This window comes from Diplodia corticola (assembly GCF_001883845.1).
Source record: "Diplodia corticola strain CBS 112549 chromosome Unknown scaffold78, whole genome shotgun sequence".
NCBI classification, from domain to species: Eukaryota; Fungi; Ascomycota; class Dothideomycetes; order Botryosphaeriales; family Botryosphaeriaceae; genus Diplodia; species Diplodia corticola.
Genome location: NW_017971557.1, coordinates 26,957 through 44,788, shown reverse-complemented (window position 1 = coordinate 44,788; position 17,832 = coordinate 26,957). Strand labels below are relative to the sequence as shown.

General features: G+C 55.3%; 5 protein-coding genes across 5 annotated transcripts; 3 read left to right on the top strand and 2 right to left on the bottom strand.

Moving 5' to 3' along the window:
* Positions 1 to 878: 878 nt before the first annotated feature.
* On the top strand, positions 879 to 5,086 carry BKCO1_7800011 (peptidase m23; the record flags this gene model as incomplete). The annotated part of the gene is made up of 5 exons (XM_020279066.1): positions 879 to 916; positions 969 to 1,113; positions 1,186 to 3,393; positions 3,450 to 4,754; positions 4,811 to 5,086. 5 exons carry the CDS (start codon positions 879 to 881, stop codon positions 5,084 to 5,086), a joined length of 3,972 nt encoding a protein of 1,323 aa, XP_020125806.1.
* Positions 5,087 to 7,986: 2,900 nt separating this feature from the next.
* BKCO1_7800010 (microtubule binding protein hook3) lies at positions 7,987 to 10,834 on the bottom strand (the record flags this gene model as incomplete). The annotated part of the gene is made up of 6 exons (XM_020279065.1): positions 7,987 to 8,220; positions 8,370 to 8,453; positions 8,615 to 9,092; positions 9,150 to 10,351; positions 10,415 to 10,542; positions 10,624 to 10,834. The coding sequence occupies 6 exons, from the start codon at positions 10,832 to 10,834 to the stop codon at positions 7,987 to 7,989; spliced, it is 2,337 nt and encodes a 778-aa protein (XP_020125822.1).
* A 900-nt stretch (positions 10,835 to 11,734) lies between these two features.
* Positions 11,735 to 12,220, bottom strand: BKCO1_780009 (yhr138c-like protein; the record flags this gene model as incomplete). The annotated part of the gene is made up of 4 exons (XM_020279104.1): positions 11,735 to 11,864; positions 11,944 to 11,953; positions 12,006 to 12,030; positions 12,083 to 12,220. 4 exons carry the CDS (start codon positions 12,218 to 12,220, stop codon positions 11,735 to 11,737), a joined length of 303 nt encoding a protein of 100 aa, XP_020125782.1.
* Positions 12,221 to 13,041: 821 nt separating this feature from the next.
* On the top strand, positions 13,042 to 14,939 carry BKCO1_780008 (mrna cleavage factor complex component pcf11; the record flags this gene model as incomplete). The annotated part of the gene is made up of 2 exons (XM_020279103.1): positions 13,042 to 13,203; positions 13,257 to 14,939. 2 exons carry the CDS (start codon positions 13,042 to 13,044, stop codon positions 14,937 to 14,939), a joined length of 1,845 nt encoding a protein of 614 aa, XP_020125783.1.
* Positions 14,940 to 15,622: 683 nt separating this feature from the next.
* On the top strand, positions 15,623 to 16,782 carry BKCO1_780007 (adenylate kinase 1; the record flags this gene model as incomplete). Its single annotated transcript, XM_020279102.1, has 4 exons — positions 15,623 to 15,782; positions 15,927 to 15,979; positions 16,062 to 16,216; positions 16,329 to 16,782. 4 exons carry the CDS (start codon positions 15,623 to 15,625, stop codon positions 16,780 to 16,782), a joined length of 822 nt encoding a protein of 273 aa, XP_020125787.1.
* Between the last annotated feature and the right edge of the window lie 1,050 nt (positions 16,783 to 17,832).

Below are 17,832 nucleotides of genomic sequence, written 5' to 3'. Positions count from 1 at the left end.
GTGGACGTGGAGGCGCGAAAGCCTTCTCTGCAGCAGCTGGCGGAACAGTCGCGGCGCCAGGCTGGGCGGGTGGTGGAAAGAAAGCGGCCGGGAGCTCGGGACAGGGCGGGGGACGTGCACGGAGGGAATAGAAGCAACAGAAGCGCGTCGCGGCTGCCTGTCGACGTCCGAGCGCGTCACGGCGGCACAGCGGCACAGCGGCGGCGACGACGACGACGACGACGACGACGCTGCCAACTGCACTGCCCGCCTCACAACTTGTCGCAACCGCGCCTGGAGCTTGCTGCGGTGACCGCCGGTGCCAGTTTCGTCGAGAGGCCGACCGGAGGGCGGTGCAAAAGGTAGCACAACGCAGCCCGATCGTGTCGCGCAAAGCTGCAGCTGGGCCAGCCCTGGATTGGACCGCGGACCCTGCGACGACTCACATTGCATCTGTCGCCCTCGGTCAGCACCATCAGCGCGGAAACACGCTTTGCGCTTCTTTGCGCTGCGAGCTCCCTCTCCCGCTCCCTTGCCTGCTCCTCTCGCCCCGCCCGCCGTTGCACCAAACGTTGCCTGTGCTATTCTTCAACGCCGTATCCAGCACCACCGCCGTGGACTGCGCCAAAGGCTGCGCCCGCTTGCCGTCGAGCAATGCTCGCTCCCTCTCGACGCGCTTCTGCTCGTGACCCTTGGGGCCGACACGCCTAATAACAAACTGCAGTGCGCCGCCGCACGAGTGCTCCATACGCCGTCGCCAGTCCTGTAAGCGCTGAAGCTGTCAAGTTCCCTCATCTTCCATCGCCCTCTTATAAATACTTGCTCCGCCCTCGCCCGCCGCTTCCTTCTTCGCCCTCGATGCAGTCCACATTCCGCTCGCCACGCTCTCAGACTGCGCCATGCCTCTGGGCACCCAGACGTGGCGCTTCACACTCCAGTTCGACGACGTTCGCCGTCCAGTCCAGTGGCTCATGCTGACATATTTCCAGACAGCCCGAAATACGTTCCCCATTACTCGAACCTGAGCCGGAGAACATGTCTAGCAACAAGCGACCCGGGCGCGATTTCTCGCCCCGGAGCGGCCAAGAGCACAAGAAACTCAAGCAGACCACCGGAGACACCACTACCAAACAGGTATGTCTTATCATCGCTATCGCCTTTTCCGTGTAACACATGGTTAACTCCACTAATGATTCATTCCTGTAGAAGCCACAACCATTGCGCAACAGTGGAAGCTCCACCCCAGACGCCGCAAGCCCCCTCGCCGACAACATGAAGGCTTCGCTGGGCAATCGGACAGCCTGTAATCGCACCGAGTCTAGGTCGAGCGTGAGCGCATCCGGCAGCCGTCCGGGAAGCCCGGTCAGGAGGAGGCCGTCCAGTAGCACCTTGGACAACCCAGCTGAATCAAGTGGCCGACCGCCTTTGCGCATCTCCACTCCGAACCAAGCTGGAAGGGCTCCCTCCAAAGTTTTGGCTGGACCGGCATCAGCCAAGGAAGCCTCTACTTCGACAAGTGAGCTGACCTCGCGTCCCGCACTCAAACGGGCCAACACCGCGTCAGGCGCGCCATCTAAAAAGCCCTCCGAGGATCAAAATAGCATTTCGCTGCCTCCTCCTCGCGGCCCTGCCCCGACTGCACCCATGATGGGCTTACCTGCGGTTGCTACTACCCCAACCACGACTAAAGCTGCTTCGGCGATAACGCCGTCAACCGCCACCGAGGCTAGTGCTTTGGCCTTGAGCCTGGCTACCACAGGGAGCTTTAGCTCCATGGGTGATGTGTTCAGGGATCATTTCAAACTAGTTGCTCAGTACACTCAGAATAATCTGGCGCGTGAGCGCTGCAGAGAACGCCTTGAACGTCTTCAGAAACAGGCTTCGGCAGAAGGCTCAGCTGGGCATGAAGCGCAGATCTCAGCGTTGCAGCGAAACCTGAAGATGGCCGACGCAGACATCATAGGCATTGAGGAGCGACTGCATTCTCAAATCGACGGACTGGAATCAACGATGAAATGGGAAGTAGAACACCGCGTTTCCGAAAAGATTGGTAACGTGAACGACAGAGTTCAAGGGCTTGAGGAAAAGCAAAGATCAAAAGACGCCAAGGTCAAGGCAGCCTTGTCCTCGTTGCAGGTGTCTGAGCCCCCCAACGGTTTCGTTCCCCATGACCGCCTTGAGGAAGCGGTCCAGAGGATAGCGAAAACCCAGCTTGCTGCTAAGTTTAAAGGTCCGCTTGCGCTCATGGCTTCTGTACCCGACCGATCGACGCCCAAGGAATTGCCCGCTGTAGCAAACCCGCCGATGGAACTTTCTGCAGATACGTCTACGGAGCCGCGATCTGGACTCGCCCAAGTGAAGAACGACTTGGAGATGTTCAAGCAACAGATCTATGCCAAGGATAAAGAAAGGGATACCAAGATCGAAAAATTGGAACAGGAGAATGCACTTCTCAAAGGTCAAGTTACACAGCTCGAGGGCACAATGCAAAATGCGAACAACGAGACCTCTTCCCTCGCCAACTCACTTGCCGCCCTCAACAAGGGAAAGGCCGACCAAGACGAGGTGTCTATCTTGAAAGCCGATGTGACAACTAATTCGGGCAAATTAAACAATGCCCTTTCTATCTCAACCGTTGTCACCAAGCTTCAAACCGAAGTAAATACGGTAAAAGAGGAGACGAAGACAATGTGGGACGAATTGAATCGCATCAAAAAGGATATGAACACTACCACGGACCCCCGCAGAAGAATATTCCCGTCTACAGCCACCACCGGCGTGGGCCCGCGTGTCGACGAAATCCAAAAGAGCGTAGATGCCCTGACACAACGTATCGACAACCTGCCAGCTGCTTCGGAAATCTCAAACTTACAAAAAGGCGCCGACAAGATCAGAGCGGATGTCAAGGAAATCCAAGAAAACCATGCCAAGGTATTAGATCGGTTGGATCGTCATGACGAGCGCACTGATCGCCTCGACGAACGTACTGAAAGAGCCGAACGGGACCTTTTCTCTGACAACACTCGGATAAATGAGATAACCCAAGATGTCAGCAACTTCGGCGATGATCTCGGCAGCCTCAGGAGAAAGGTGAGAAATATCGACCTCGACCTCGACAGCCTGGAAAAGGAAGTCGAGAATCTTCCACATGCTAACGTCGACGACTTCGGAAAGATGGATGGGGAAGTCAAAACCAGACAAGTCGAAATCGCGAAAATCCAAAACAAAATGCTCCGTCACGAAAAAGAGATGGAATCTCTCGGCTCCAAGATAAAAGGAATGTCCGGAAAATCCACGTCGAGTAGTAACAAGGGCATAACGGACAGGTTAGACAGCCTCGAAACCAAGCAGGACTCCATCACCACCATGGCGCAAAGCGTCAAGGCTTTGGAAAAGAGCGCTATCGACGCCAAGGTTTGATCCCCGAGAAGCGCACTGCGAGAATCCCAACTGATTCGTAAACTCGCCAGACCCTTGAACATGCCGTGGACAATATCGAACGCAAGTTTGAGCAGCGGCATGCCGCCTTGACCGAACCGTTTGATGAGATCCAGAGACGCTTTGACATGATAGAGCAGGGGCATTCCTCTCTGCATAACGAGGTTGACAACATTAACGCCAAACTTGATGTCGCAGATAAAGAAGGCCTGCAGCCCGATGAGGTCCAAAGGCGCTTTGACACGATAGAAAGGAAGCAGTCTTCTTTGCGTGACAAACTTGGCAATATTGACGCCGACCTCACAGCTGCAAGGCAACGCGACGAAAGTCTGCTCCAGTCTAGCGATGAGCACACCAAGTACATCAAACGGCTTGATCGCTTCTTGCGTGGCCACGACTTCATTAACTTTGAGATGGATTTTCCGAGTGGAATGGGCTTGATCCATCAGCTGGCCGATTTGAAGAGTGCCGTCCAGGCCGGGAGGCAGTTGAACCGGCGCCAGTCAACAGGCAATACTGCGCCCGTACAACAAACCGATGCTGCTCAGCCGACTTCTGCCCCGGCACTTGGCATGTTGGAAAGGCGCGTCACACAGGTCGAACGAGACCATGCTAGTCTGAAGACGACCACCAGCGTGTTGCGGTCGGATTTCGATGCCTTGGACAATTCGATAGAGGAGCAGTCTCGGTTGATTGAAGCCGATCTCGAGCAGCGGGTTAGAGATGAAGTCGCAACAACTTTATCTTCAGCCCATCTGCCCACACAGTCGACACTAACCACCGAGGACGTTGGATATATGATCGAGGATTTCGCAAGGCGAATCCGGAACGAGATGCAGGACTTGTACCGGGACGCGACAAGACTCAGAGAGATCGAAGAAGCCGTCTTCTCGAAGATGGAACAGTCGACTTTGAGGATCGTGAATGAAAAGCTTGACGGCGCGAACCAGAGGCTTGATATGTTCCATGGCCGTCTCACGCGGCTCGACCAAGATGTTCCCCCTGGCTACGCAGAGACCATGGCAGACACGCTTGCGTTCTCCAGGGAGCATGGCAAACTGTCGACTTTCTTGAAAGCAACGCTAGAGGCTGTCCGCAATCTGCAAAGCCGATACGATAACATTCTAACTCATCAGCTTGCTAACCACATATCGAATCAACTGATACCGCACATCAACCACAAACTCGTAGGCCCTATCCGCGATGCCGTTGCTCCAGTCGTCAGCAGCGACATCAGGCAAAATCACAAGCAGCTCAGCGAGAAGCAACAGTTGCTCGAAACCAAATTCGCGGACCTCCAGCAAAAGGTAAACACGACTAGCGATGCGGCATTGCAGGTATGTGTCCACTGCGGCTCTCGAAGATGCGATATCGTGGACTAAGCTACCGTTAGGACAACCTGAGGCAGGAACTTCTACGCTCGTGCGCCAGTATCAACGAACGTATTGAGAGGGAAACACGAAGGATCAACGAAGACATCCAGAAGATTGTGACCGACTTTGCGGCCTTCGAGGCCGATAAGACTGTCATGTGGGAAAGTCTCAAAGAACACCGGGACAACATCGAGCGCGCGCAAGACGACTTTGGCGGGGTCCAAGCATGTGTCGTCCGCATCGCGAAGCAGCTGAACCAGGACCTGGTGCCCCGTGACTGGCTCGAGCTCGCTTAATCGCCATGTCGCCTTGCAGCGTTGTTGGAGGCGGAGGGGTTTTTAGGAGAATGGCATGCGGCGAGCATCCTCACGATGCCCATTTTTCGAATGCCGTTTGCGGCCAGCGTACAAAACTTACCAATCGACAATAAACAAGGACTTCAAAAGACTTAGCCCCCTGTCTTTCCGCCACTCTGCTGAGAACATACTTATCAACACAAACTTCCCCCAGCTGCCTGAGATTGCGGTGGGGGAAAAAACAACAGAGCGGGGATTCGGGGCCTCTGCCCCAGCCCTTCTACCTTTCATCTCCCAGCAGGCTAGAGGGTACCAACCTCTGCTCGATTCAAACTGTCTTTTCGATACCCGGTGTTCTGGTTCTGGTTTTGGGGGGAGTCCATTCTGTCGCTTTGGGAAGCCAGAGAGCCATTGTTGCCCCGTCGTGCTTTTGCTGTTGTTGTTGCTGCTGCTGCACGATACCCCAGACGATCAATTAGCGGCTTTTGCTCTTCCCATCTGCCAATGGGTCTTTTTCTTTTTACTTTTCTGCCTTTCCCCTTTTTCATTTTTTTTCCTTTCCTTCATGCAAAAAGCATACGGAACGGCGTGATACTGTTTTTTCTCTCTCCCCCCTCATCCACGAGCGACGGGGATCATCACGGCCCTTTTTTTATCTTTTCCTTCTTCTTTTCCTTCTGCTTTTTTGCAGATCCTTTTATGGCACAGCTGGGTATTTTTAGCGAGCGTGCGAGTCAGCCAGCGTGGGTTTTGCCTTGTTCTCTTTGCCGATTCTCTATCTTCTCGAGCACTTTTCGTACAAGAACGGGTGGGAGTCATGACCATTAGCGAGGACGGACGGACGGACGTGATGGAAGAGAGTACATACAAGTGGGAAACAGGCAATGGGGTAAGTAAAAACAATGGGAAGGATTTCTTTCTTCAGGTCACTCTCCTCGGGGTCGCTCGTAATGCTCTTTGTATTTGAAGAATTTCGTGCACGTGTGAAGGAAGAGTAACGTGCGGCCAGTACGTTTTGCACAATCTGATAAGACATGTCTGCGATGGTCGGTTCTTGTCATGAATTTTTTTTTTTTTTGTCTCGGCTTGAAGGGGCCAAGTACTCACGCACCTGCAATCCGAATACACACACTATAAAAGGAGGAAGTGAGGGCGAAAGAGCAATTAGGCGAACGGGGAAAAGAAAAGCAGACGACGATTTAAGCGCACCGCAGTCTCCCCTCCACGTCGCTTCCTTGCTTTAGATCCCAAACGAAAGAATCGCTTGTCTCATGAGTCCCACCGGCACCTGTCTCAATTGAGATAGGGAGGGTGATGTCGTACACCCACCCTCCTTTACGTAGTGATCGGCACGACCGGCAGGCATGCACTGTTGCCTTGTTCCAGGCAACGGCTTCCTGCATGAGGTTTGTTTGCTTATTTTTTAGTCAGCGCTTTGGCGGCGGGGACGGCGGCGGCATATGTATTGCACGCCTATCTATTGTTGCACTTTCATTATGTTATTGCATCCCTTGACGATTCAGCGTCGTCCTGCGCGGAGCGGGGCCATGGCGATGAGACGGGCATTGAAAATGCCAAATATTCTACAACGACCCTCTACATTCCTTTTGCTCCCCACCAACAGTCAAAAACAATACTTACTCATCGAAGATTGGAGCAGAAGAGACCAAAAAAAAAAAGGATATCAATTTACAGTATCTACTTCAATCCGCGTGCCCTTTGTTCTTTTTCTGGCTCGCCGTTCTGTGTTGAAACAACACCACTCACCTACTCACCCACCACACCTTCTCAATTTGACCTTACCTTACCCCCACTCTCGACAAACATTCAAGCAAGAAGGTTGAAAACGCCAAGCCCATTCGCCAGCAATATACAAGCGCAGACAAAGAGAATGGGGGGGAAGAGAGGGAGAAAAAGGAAAGAAGAAAAAAAAAAGGCAATACGCAAGAACTAAGAGATCTATATTTGCCGCCGCGATTAGCTTCTTGCTTGCTCTGCTGTCAAAGAAGAACCCAACAACAGCAGCAGCGACAGGCTACGTAGTAACAGTTGAATACTCTCTATAAAACGTGGGATGGTGCAAGAAGAATATAGACAAAGAACAACCGCCCAGAACAGACAGATAGAACATTGCTAAACCATCAAAAGAAAAACAAAGAATCTTTGCTCTCTGTGTGCTCTGTGTGCTCTGTATACGTGTTTGTGCGCGCGCGTGTTTGTATATGTTCTTTTTTTTGTTGTGCAGGGATGGTGATGATGGGAGGGAAAAAGGCATCTGTGTGCCGTGCTGTGTACGTGCGTGCCGTTTTTCCATCTACAATCCCTTTCCCCCCGGTACCATTTGGACAAAAAGCAGCAGGGACGGGAAGAAGCACAGGAACGTGAAACTCCATCAATGCAGGGGTATATGTGACCGCTATGGGGTTGGCGCAGGAACAAACAACTCTCCAAATAAAAAGCGAAGAAAGCATGACAATGCTGGGAAGATTTGACAAAGAAATGAGTGAGTGTGGACATGAGTTTTACATCAAGTAAAGGAAACGAGAAAACAAGAGTTGGGGAAGCCCAGGTTGCCGCTTTTGCCCATGTTTTGGGCGTGCGGGAAGATTCGAGAAAAGGAGGAAGGAGAACACGAAGGAATGTCGTCTTTGTCAGGAGCCCGCTGCATCCAGCAATCCAATTTCACCATCTCACAATCAATAAACTCAAGACGCAGCAATCACCTGCGGAACTGAAGAAGTGGAAGAGCAACAATTAGCTTGAACGCAGTACAAGCTCTGCCAGCAGAGCAGAATTACAAAGCAGAAAGCAATTACAGAGTCGAACTGGAGGCCAGCTGCACAGTGACATGCATGAAGACAATAAGAAAAGAACAGCGAAACAAAAATAGGAACAATGGTTTAAGCAAAGAGAATGGGGATGGAACTTACACTCGCGCCAATACCTCCCAGGCCGGCGGCAATGCCGCGGCTGGCCTCCATGCGTTGGCGGCCGAGCCAGGACTTTGGAGTTTCGGTCTTGGTGCGCTGGAGCACGACCGTGTTTGACTGGAGCCTGTTGGCCATATCGTACCAAGCGCTCATTATGAGTTTGTTCTCGCGTTGAAGGGCCTGAAGCTCCTTTTGGACATCGACCTGTGGTACGGGGAAAATCGGGGACGTAAGTCAGCGTCGGCCACTTTCGCGCCAGCAGGAGCAGGTGCGGGTGGTATGAGTGGTGATTTCTCGCCGTACTGCCACGCCAGCCGTCGAATGATGAGAGGGCATGTCGAGACGGCACTCACCGATGCCTTGTCGCCCGCCTCCTTCTTTATGCGCTCTAGGTTCGTCTTCAACGTCTTGACCATCGACTCCAGATCCGCGATGCGCTGCGTTGGGGAACTTTGTCAGCAATGGTTTCTTCAGGGTCCTCCGAGGAAACGGGCGTCCAGTAGACAGTCCGCGTTCCCGGCTTCATCGTCTGCCGCCATCTCCCACTTGTGGGCGCGACGTTTGTGGCGCAACCGTCGGGGTATACAAAGATGCTTACCGAATCGCGAGATGAAAGATCGGCCAGACCGCTGCTCAACTTCTTGATGACGTCCGAGGCAATGGCGATCTTGATCTGGTCGGCCTCTTCGTCCGGAGCTTCGCGGTGGAAAATCAACTGCTCCTGGAGGAGCTTGAACTCGTTCGCTTGAAGTGCTTCGGCATCCTCCTGGCGGAGAATGTCGGCATTGAGCAACTTGTGGCGCAGCAGAGCCCTCCAGTCGTCAATCTCGTTGTCAAGCGTCTTGGCGTGCTTCTGAAGGTTGTCATATGCACTAAGAAGCTGGTCGTGGTTGTCCTTCAATGTCTGGTGGTCAGCACTGGATGCGCCATCCATCTTACCCGTTCCAGTCTGCTCAGCAAGCTTGGCCTGCAGCTCCATGTTCTTGGCCGTGATCTCATGGATCTGGTTAGTAAGGTTCTTGAGCTCAGCCTCGGCAGCATGCAGCTTGGTAGTCTGGTGAACAAACGGATCGTCCCTGTAATAATCGGTCAGATGGTCCAGAACGTTTTCGGATTCGATAGTGACTACGCACCCTTCCTTGAGCGATTGCTCATCCTGTAGAGCGGCCTGGAGGCCAAGGTTCTCCTGGAAGACGTCCAGATACTTCTCCTCCACCCTCTGGCATCTGGAAGTGAGGAGCTCAATCTTCTGCTGAAGAAGCTCCACGTCGGCATTGTCCGTGTTGACGATGATCGACTTGCGTGCGATCGACTTGGCGTCCATGTCGTCATCCTTGAGCTGATCTGCGAGAGAGCCGAAACCTTCGATACCCGTTGAGCGATCTTCGACTTCGCGGAGTCTCTCTTCGAGCTGTTGGTTCTCGGCCTGGTAGCGGTTGGACATGGCGGTGGCGGATTCGGCGCGGGCGATGGCTCCCTTGAGTTCTTGTTCCAAGCGAGATTTGGTCTGCTTGACCTCGAAAAGATCGGCCTCGGTGGTAGCGAGCGTCTGCATGGTCTCCTCGTTCATTGTCTTGAGCCGACCGTTCATCTCCCTGAGCTGATCAAGCTCCTGCTGGTCCTCGGTCAAGGACTGCAGACGCTGCTGCAGCCCTTGCTGAACCTTGACCTGCTCTTGCAGGTGCTCGACCTTCTTGCGAAGGTTTTCCATACCCTTGGTCTTCTGCAGGAGCTCGTCACGCTCAGCCTTGAGCAGCTGGTTCTCGTCGCGGAGCTCCTGCTTGGTCTCAGCGTCGCTCCTAAAACGCTCCAGATGGCGGCCCTGGCTCTCGTTGAGGTTCTTGGCCTCCTCCAGATCCGTCTCCAACTGGGCAATATAGTCGCGATCCTTGTCTGCCTGAATCTTAAGCTCGGTAACCTCGTCATCGTCAGTTCGACGGCCGCGGGTCTCCTGGAGGACTCTGGCTTCGACGAGCGCCTCATCCAGCTGAGCATTCTTCTTACGCTCATCGTCGAGGTCCTCGACGGCCTCAGAAAGCTTGGTCTGAAGCCGCTTGATCTCCTGATTCGCCTTGATCAGACGCTCTTCACGCTCGAGCTCAGGATCGCGCTGAATTGTGTCCGGGCGAGCCTCGCCATCCGAGGAGGTGATCTCCTCCTCGACGGATTCGTCCTGCTTCGGGGGCTCCATGGCCTTCTCCATGGCTACGTGTATGGTCTGGGCCATGATGGCGAGGTGCCCCTGATCGGTCGGTGGCATCCTGCTAACGATGTTTGTGAGGACGGGGTTCGCCTTTTCGGATGAGAAGCCGAGCATGAGCAGGCCCTTGAGCATCTGGCAGGTGATTTCGGTCAGCAAGTGGTCCAGGTAGTGTGTGGTTCGCCAGTGGATGCCTACCTTGGTGCTCTGGGCAACGTCGCTGTCGATTGCGATGGCCTTCAGGTCGGGATTGAACAGGCGGATCAGGCCCTCGTTCATGGCGACTTCGCGGAGGTAGGTGGTCATGGCCTTGTCGATGAATTTCACTGCTCTGTAGTTAGCGGCGCGGTGTCCGTGTAGCAGGATACGACCCATATCGTCGCCAGCGGCGAAAGGGATCAGCGTACTGTTCTGCCATCTCGAAATCCAGCTCTCGCCCGTCTTCTGGACGTCCTCGGGCAGGTCACCGGTGAAGTAGTCCGGGTCGAGGAGCTTCAGCATCTCCCACAGGAGGTGGCCATCCTGCAGGTCCTTCCAGTACTTGACGGGTTTTGACAGGCCAAAGGTGTTTGCACACTCGAGCAGGGCCTGCTCGAGCTCGGGGGAGGTGGCGTCCATCCTGGGACGCGGGTGTGTCGTGGGTGCAGCTGGGGCAGGTGCGGTGGTGGAGCACGCGGGCGTAGCGGGCCTAGAGTGAGCGTAGTGAAGAGAAGCTAGTTGTCGCCCTGTCCGACCATTCAAACATGGCTCCGGAGCAGCGGCGACATTGGATGTATATAGGACGGACGAAGATGCGGTCGCGACGGTGAGGTGAAGGTGAACAATGCCGAAATTGGCCCCGGACCCTTGACGCGTGCAAAGGGAGCCCGCCGTGTGACGCTAGCGCCATGCTCCTCAACAAAGCGTCCTTTGACCGCCATAACAATGCCTTTCTTGTTTGCCCGCCGTGCCGCTTTGTCTGCACCTGTTCGCCTGTTCTCGCCCGCTGAACAACGCTGCCGAGGCCTACATTGTTCGTGAACACCTCGAGTCAACCATCCGCCATGCACAAGCGGGCGGCCCGGCCCCGCCGCTCTCAGCCCTGCGTCGCGTCACCCGCGCGCCATCGGGCCATTCTTCAGGCTGCTGGTCGCACAAGAACAGCCCAACACGGCGCTTCCTGAATGACGCAGCGGGCTGCAAAACAAAGAAGCCCGCCGGCATTCATCGCATGGACATATTGCGCCTTGCTTATTATTACGTGCGTAGCAGAATCAAGTATGAGTCTTAACGTCTTAACCGCGGATGGATGCGTTCACATGTTTGCTTCAACTCCACGTGCCCAATGACAGACAGTAGTTGAAACCAAACTTTGATACTTCGAAAAACGCCATGTAAATCTTACAGACTACTACCATTCTAATGAGTGCGACTGAAAATCTTCCCCGTTCCATCGCCCCGTTTCATAAGCGTAAATCATCGGCTCGACACCGAGGGAATCGGGTGTCCTCCCTTTGGGGTCATGGTGCGCCGTGTTCCCTAATTCGAGGACTCACTCCAGGCGTGCACCTCCTGGTCTTCCTCCATGACCAAGTTGCCCCAGTTGTTCGTGGTGAACGTCTCCTTGGCTTTCTCGAAGACGCTGGCGGGCGCTTCGGCGAGGAAGGCGCTGTCCGTGAATGTTAGAAGCTTTGTTCGTCTTGTTCCGACTCGCGCAGCGGAGCGGGCGCATCCAGAGGGGGGCTTACTGGATCAGTGCTGTGGGCCTGTTAGTCTGGCTCTGAAACGCACGAGGTGGAGCGTGACTTACAGTACTTGTGAACGACTGCGCCCTTCTTTTGTCGGCTGTTAGTCAGAAATATTGCCGGTCGGATACGGACCGCCTACCTCTTGCTCAATCCACTGGATGGCATGGTCGATGACGCTAGGGCTGTCGGCGCTAACCAGGACCATTTTCTTGGGCGCAGAGCCGACGACGCAGGCGGCAAGCATGGCGAGCAACAGCGAAAAGATGAAGAGCTTCATGGTGGTGGGCGGCGAGGGCGGGCGTTTGTTTGGGCGCGTAGGTTGGCAGCAGAAGTGTGCGGGGTTGGTGGGTGTCAGTCGAGTGACGGGAGCCTAGGGTTTAATAAGGCCTGTCTAGAAGAATGCCCCGGAGGCCCAAAGACAACACAGGCAGGAGCGATGCGTTCATTGCCGCGCCCCTGCGTACCCTCCTGCCCATCCCGGCCGCCAATCGAGCCTAGCCACATGCGCTCTAGCGCTCGCCAAGCTCCGCCGCAGGCAGAAGAAAGCCGTCGCAGCCGCCCATCGTCAGCCAACCTCACCTCATTTCACTGCAAACACCACGCTGTCCCCATCCGCTTGCCTCTGCCGCTGCGACCAGAGGCGCTGCCAGCCTCCAGCCCCATATCCCCCCCGCTCCGCCCGCCGCCGGACCCCCCAGCGGCCCCTTGTGTTCCAGCGCGCCACGCTCGCAAGCTCCTCACGCTCTCGTCACGTCCTCATACTCGTGGGAAGGTATTGGGAGGAGGACGAACCGTTGGTCTGCGCGCGCACAGTGTGAGGCGGGTTTTTGTTGGCGTAGTGTTGGGCAGGTCCGGTTCTCTTCATCGGCGGTCATTCTATTCTGGCTCGCTTGGACAATAGCTAGCAAAGATACACGAGCTGCTTTTGATTTCCCGTTTCTCGCGAGCGATAGAGCAGAAGACCTTTTCCACACAACTCTTGAAAGTTGGATCCAGGCGCTGGGCTCAGCCGACTGCCTTCCGATTGCCAACCCAACTCTGTCGCACACCACGCGCCTGACTGCAGTACTAATCTGAAAGCACTTGCATCCGCCCATCATGTCCCTCCCGTCTGCAGAGGTCGCCGCGGATTTCCGCGATGCCTTGAACGATCTCAAGTTCAACAGCAGGCCCGAGATCAGCAATCTAACCATCATCGCGAAAGAGAATACTGAGCACGCGCAAGCAATTTCACGCGAACTTGAAGAGCACATTAAGTCGGTAGGTCTCCCCACGACTCCCACCCGAGGACTTGCACCTGACCCGCTGTGCAGACGCGTCCCGAGTACAAGCTGCCCGCGTTGTACGTGCTTGACTCGATTGTCAAAAACGTCGGAACCCCGTACACGGTCTATCTCGGCCGTAACTTATACAACACCTTTGTGAACACCTACACTCTCGTGGATAACCCTACCAGGAAGGCTCTCGAGGGCCTGCTGCGCACATGGAAGCAGTCGGTTCCCGAGTCCATGGACACCCGGCCCGTCTTCCCCGTTGACATCACCCGCGCCATTGACAACATGCTTCTCAAGTACAAGACGGTGATAGCCCAGCAGCAGCAGAATCAGCCCAGGCAACCAGGCCCGTTCCCAGGTCCGGATCCCAGAGCTACACATTCGCCCTTCCCTCCTGGAAGTGCAGCCAGGCAGTCGCCAGCTCAGAATGGGATGCCCTTCCATCCTCCACCAATGCCCGCCCGCCAGTCTCCGGCTCCTGCCATGACCTTGCCGTTTGGCATGCCACCGCAGGCCTACCGTAACTCTCCGGTCCAAAGTGGAACACCGTTCGCGCCGCCCACCGCTCCGTCGCTGGAGAAGATTCAAGGAGATGTAGAAAGGCTGATTGTAGCTGCTAAGCTAGACTTTGCTGCCAACCCGTATGACCCGGAGAAGCAGAAGCGGTTGAAGACTTTCTTAGATCTGCAGACTATTCTTAAAGCGCAGCAGCTGCCTCCTGATCAACTTCGAGCCGTTGAGCAGCAGCTGGCTACGCTTGGTGGCACATCGATTACGCCATCAGCGCCAGCATCCATCGCCCCAGTCAGCACGCCTGTAGTACCCCTTGCTTTCCCTATGCCGACACAGACCCCCCAGATTCCTCCTATTTCCACGCCGGCGCAGCAACCTTCTACTCCAGCTCCCCCTATGGCACCTGGTGCCAATCCTCCTTCACTCGCGGATTTGCTCCGGGGGTTCAATAGCGCAACTCCCAGCCAGAATCCGACTCCCGTCCCACCTCCTGTATCGGCACCTCCGATGGCTGCTGCGCCGATGAACAATCCATTTTCTCTCCTGGACACACTTCGTGCTCAAGGCTTGCTGGGGAGCAGTTCTACGCCCATGCCAGCTTTCGCGGCTCCGGCCCCGTCCGCTAACACAGGATCGGCGCGCAACGACGTTGAGTTGACCAAGGAGTCGATCAAAAAATCCCGCCCCGAGCTGATCGGCCTGCTCTATGAAGCTCGGCCGAACCAATGCTCCACTTGCGGCCGTCGCTTCCCTTCGGGTGACGAAGGCAAGGTCCAGAAAAGAAGGCACCTTGACTGGCACTTCAGGGTCAAGGATCCAAACCTCGTCAAGCAGGCCATTCACCGCAGCTGGTACATTGGCGAGAAGGAGTGGATCGAGTACCGCGAGCAGGACGAGGCCAAACCGCCTGCGGAGACAAACGGTAACGCGGCCGCTGCTGCCAAGACGAATCAGCAGCGTTGGGTGCGGATACCTCTGGACCCTGAGCTCGTGAACGCTCCATGCCCGATTTGCCAGGAAAAGTTCACGCCGTCGAGGCTTGATGATGAGTTTGTGTGGCTGGACACGATTCAGGTCGGGCCAAAGTACTTCCATGCCAGCTGCTACGAAGAGGCATATGGAAACGCACGAAGTACACCTGTTTCTATTTTGGGCAAGAGAGGCGCGGACGAGGGCGCCAACACTCCGTCGAAAAAGATGCAGGTCTGAGCACGAACATGTACATGAGATAGATTGGATCAGGCGTTCTCGGAGGCGTGGGTTTCAGCGCTTTGGCTTACATGGATGCTTCGATTTGTGGGTTTTATGCACATGGAGAAGAAGGGCGGATAATTTCAATTGCATAGCCACGGGGTTTGCAGCAGGTTGGGCGATGGACAAGGCTGAGGCCATGGCTTTATGGATCAGTGTGCGGCAGATAGGAGAATCCGAGTACATAGCCGCTCATGGGCGGCTCTATCAATAACCCAGAATTTGCTGCACAAGAGAGATGCGAAGGCGCATGTCCGAGCATCTGCCCCAGTACCTACTGCGTCATCGAACGGGAACAAACGGAGCGAATCAAAACCAAGGAATGCTGATTCACGGGCGACGGCGGGGTCACGTGGGATTACTCATCTCGGTCCGCGGGAACAACTCGGTCAGAGGGGAACCTTGGTTGGCCCCAGCCCGTGCCAGCCAGCCGCCCGCGGAAGGAGCTGCGTCCCGCCGTCGCCGAGCTCTCGTCAATAATATCCGCCGAGACCTCCGCCATCCTGGTTTTTCCAGACATCCGCTCCCCCCAACCACTCCTCACCCCAGCTATCGACCCGCCCATCTCAGCGCGCTCCCTCCGCCCTAGCCCGCATCTCCCGCAGCTTTCTCTCCAACCAGACCCCGCAAAATCCGTCGCAATGGCTCCGACTGTGGAACAGATTGTCGACGACATCAAGAGCTCCATCCAGAAGCTCGAGGGTCGCATATCCGACCTGGAAAGCAAGGTCGAGGGCAAGGCCAGCAGCCTTACCGCCCCGAGCGCCATGCGCATGATTCTGATGGGTCCTCCCGGCGCCGGTACGTCTACACAAGCTATCCCACCCGTCGCATTCGGGCAAGCCTCGTGCCCCCGACATGCGCACGAGAAGGGGCGCCGACCAGGGCCGGATTGAAGCTTCAAGATAGATGTCAGTCGCACTGACGTCTTGCGCGAATGAACAGGCAAGGGTACTCAGGCGCCCGCTATCAAGGACAAGTACTGCGTCTGCCACCTTGTACGTCATCCCGCTTGCGTAATCCCGCGCGCCCCCCCTCAGCCGCGGCCCGGTACTGATTGGAGTTTCGTGAGAGCAATAGGCCACCGGTGATATGCTGCGCGCGCAGGTCACGAAGAAGACTGCTCTGGGTCGGGAAGCCAAGAAGATCATGGACGCCGGCGGTCTCGTCAGCGACGAGATTATGGTCAACATGATCAAGAGCGAGCTCGAGACCAACTCCGAGTGCAAGAACGGGTACGATCCCCTCCCTTCCCAACCTGACGTGACATCGGATGAGCGGCTGTCTCAAGTCTGATGGTCGAGCGGGACTCATCGAGGCTAACGCGGCAGCGCCAAAAAACAACAGCTTCATCCTCGACGGCTTCCCACGCACGGTCGCGCAGGCCGAGCGGTTAGACGACATGCTCAACGTCAAGCAGCAGAAGCTGATGCACGCGGTCGAGCTGCAAATCCCCGACGAGCTGCTGGTGGCGCGCATCACGGGCCGCCTCATCCACCCCGCGTCCGGCCGCTCGTACCACAAGATCTTCAACCCGCCCAAGGACGCGATGAAGGACGACGTGACGGGCGAGCCGCTGATTCAGCGCTCCGACGACAACGTCGAGGCCCTGCAGAAGCGCCTCGTCACCTACCACAAGCAGACGTACCCCGTCGTCTCGTACTACCAGAAGACGGGCATCTGGCGCCCCATCGACGCCTCCCAGGAGCCCGGCCAGGTCTGGCAATCCCTGCTCAAGATCTTCGACGACAAGTCGTCGTCTTCTAGCTCGCTCCTGTCCAAGATCGGCCTCAAGAACTAGATGTAATAAACCTTGCCCCTCCTCCGCCGTCCCCCCGCCGAAATTTACTTCTCTTTTTGAAAGTTTTTACCATGCGCGACTCCGTCTGGGGAATTTTTTTGTGATGCTTTTCCCACCTCGCCAACTGTCCAAAAGGGTTGTGTCGTCATTTGTTTTGTTGCCTTAAGTGGTCTTCGGTTCACCTTTATTTTTCCCCCTGCCTATTGCTACTGCTGCTGCTTGCTGGATTTAGTAGAAGACTGGGTCCATGGGGTGGAGTTGTGGTGGGAGATAATCATGGGTGGGGTGGGAAGGAGGTTGAGAGCGTGTTGGAGAACTCAAACATGTATGTGAGTGATGAGAAGTGCATAGGGATCTCGTCGCCAATCTCGGCAAGAGAGCGTGTCAACGAGCTATGGATGGTCAACTTTTGAAGAAAAAGCTGGAATGCCTTTTTTGGTATTGTAAGATCCCCGCTTGCTTGTTGTGTATGTTGTCCTACGTGACTTGTGTATGTGTGTATGTGCCAGAAGATGATGATATGAATCGTGTATGCATTCATGGGACCGGTATCCACTTTTCTTGATTCGTGCTGAGCAATAGCATCGAGGACGGATTTCTGACATGCTGCACATCTACTTGCGAGCTTCATTGCTCGAATATTACGCGTAGGACATCCTGCCCCTTTTGCAAAGGAAGACGTGAACGATATCCTTGCCACACCCACTCACTACCTTGAACCTTGATCTCCTTCACATTGGCGGAGCTTGTCGATTCTTTGGTCCTATATACATCCACAGATCTCGAAGATTCTTGAAGTCCAACTCTAGGTCTGTCTTTGCTGCGGACAAGTATGGTTCTTCCGCTTTGCGGCTGGTATGGGTTTCCGCGCCGACAAGTAGTGCCTAATTGCGGATGGCAGTCCAGATCAGGTAAACCAGAGCAGATCACGCGTCGATGCACCCATATCGAGAGCACCTTTAGGGCGGCAATGGCAATAGGCGAGTAGCCATGCGGCTGGAGTTCTCCTGAAAGGAGTTTGTGATGGCGGGGGGGGGGGGGGGGGGGGGG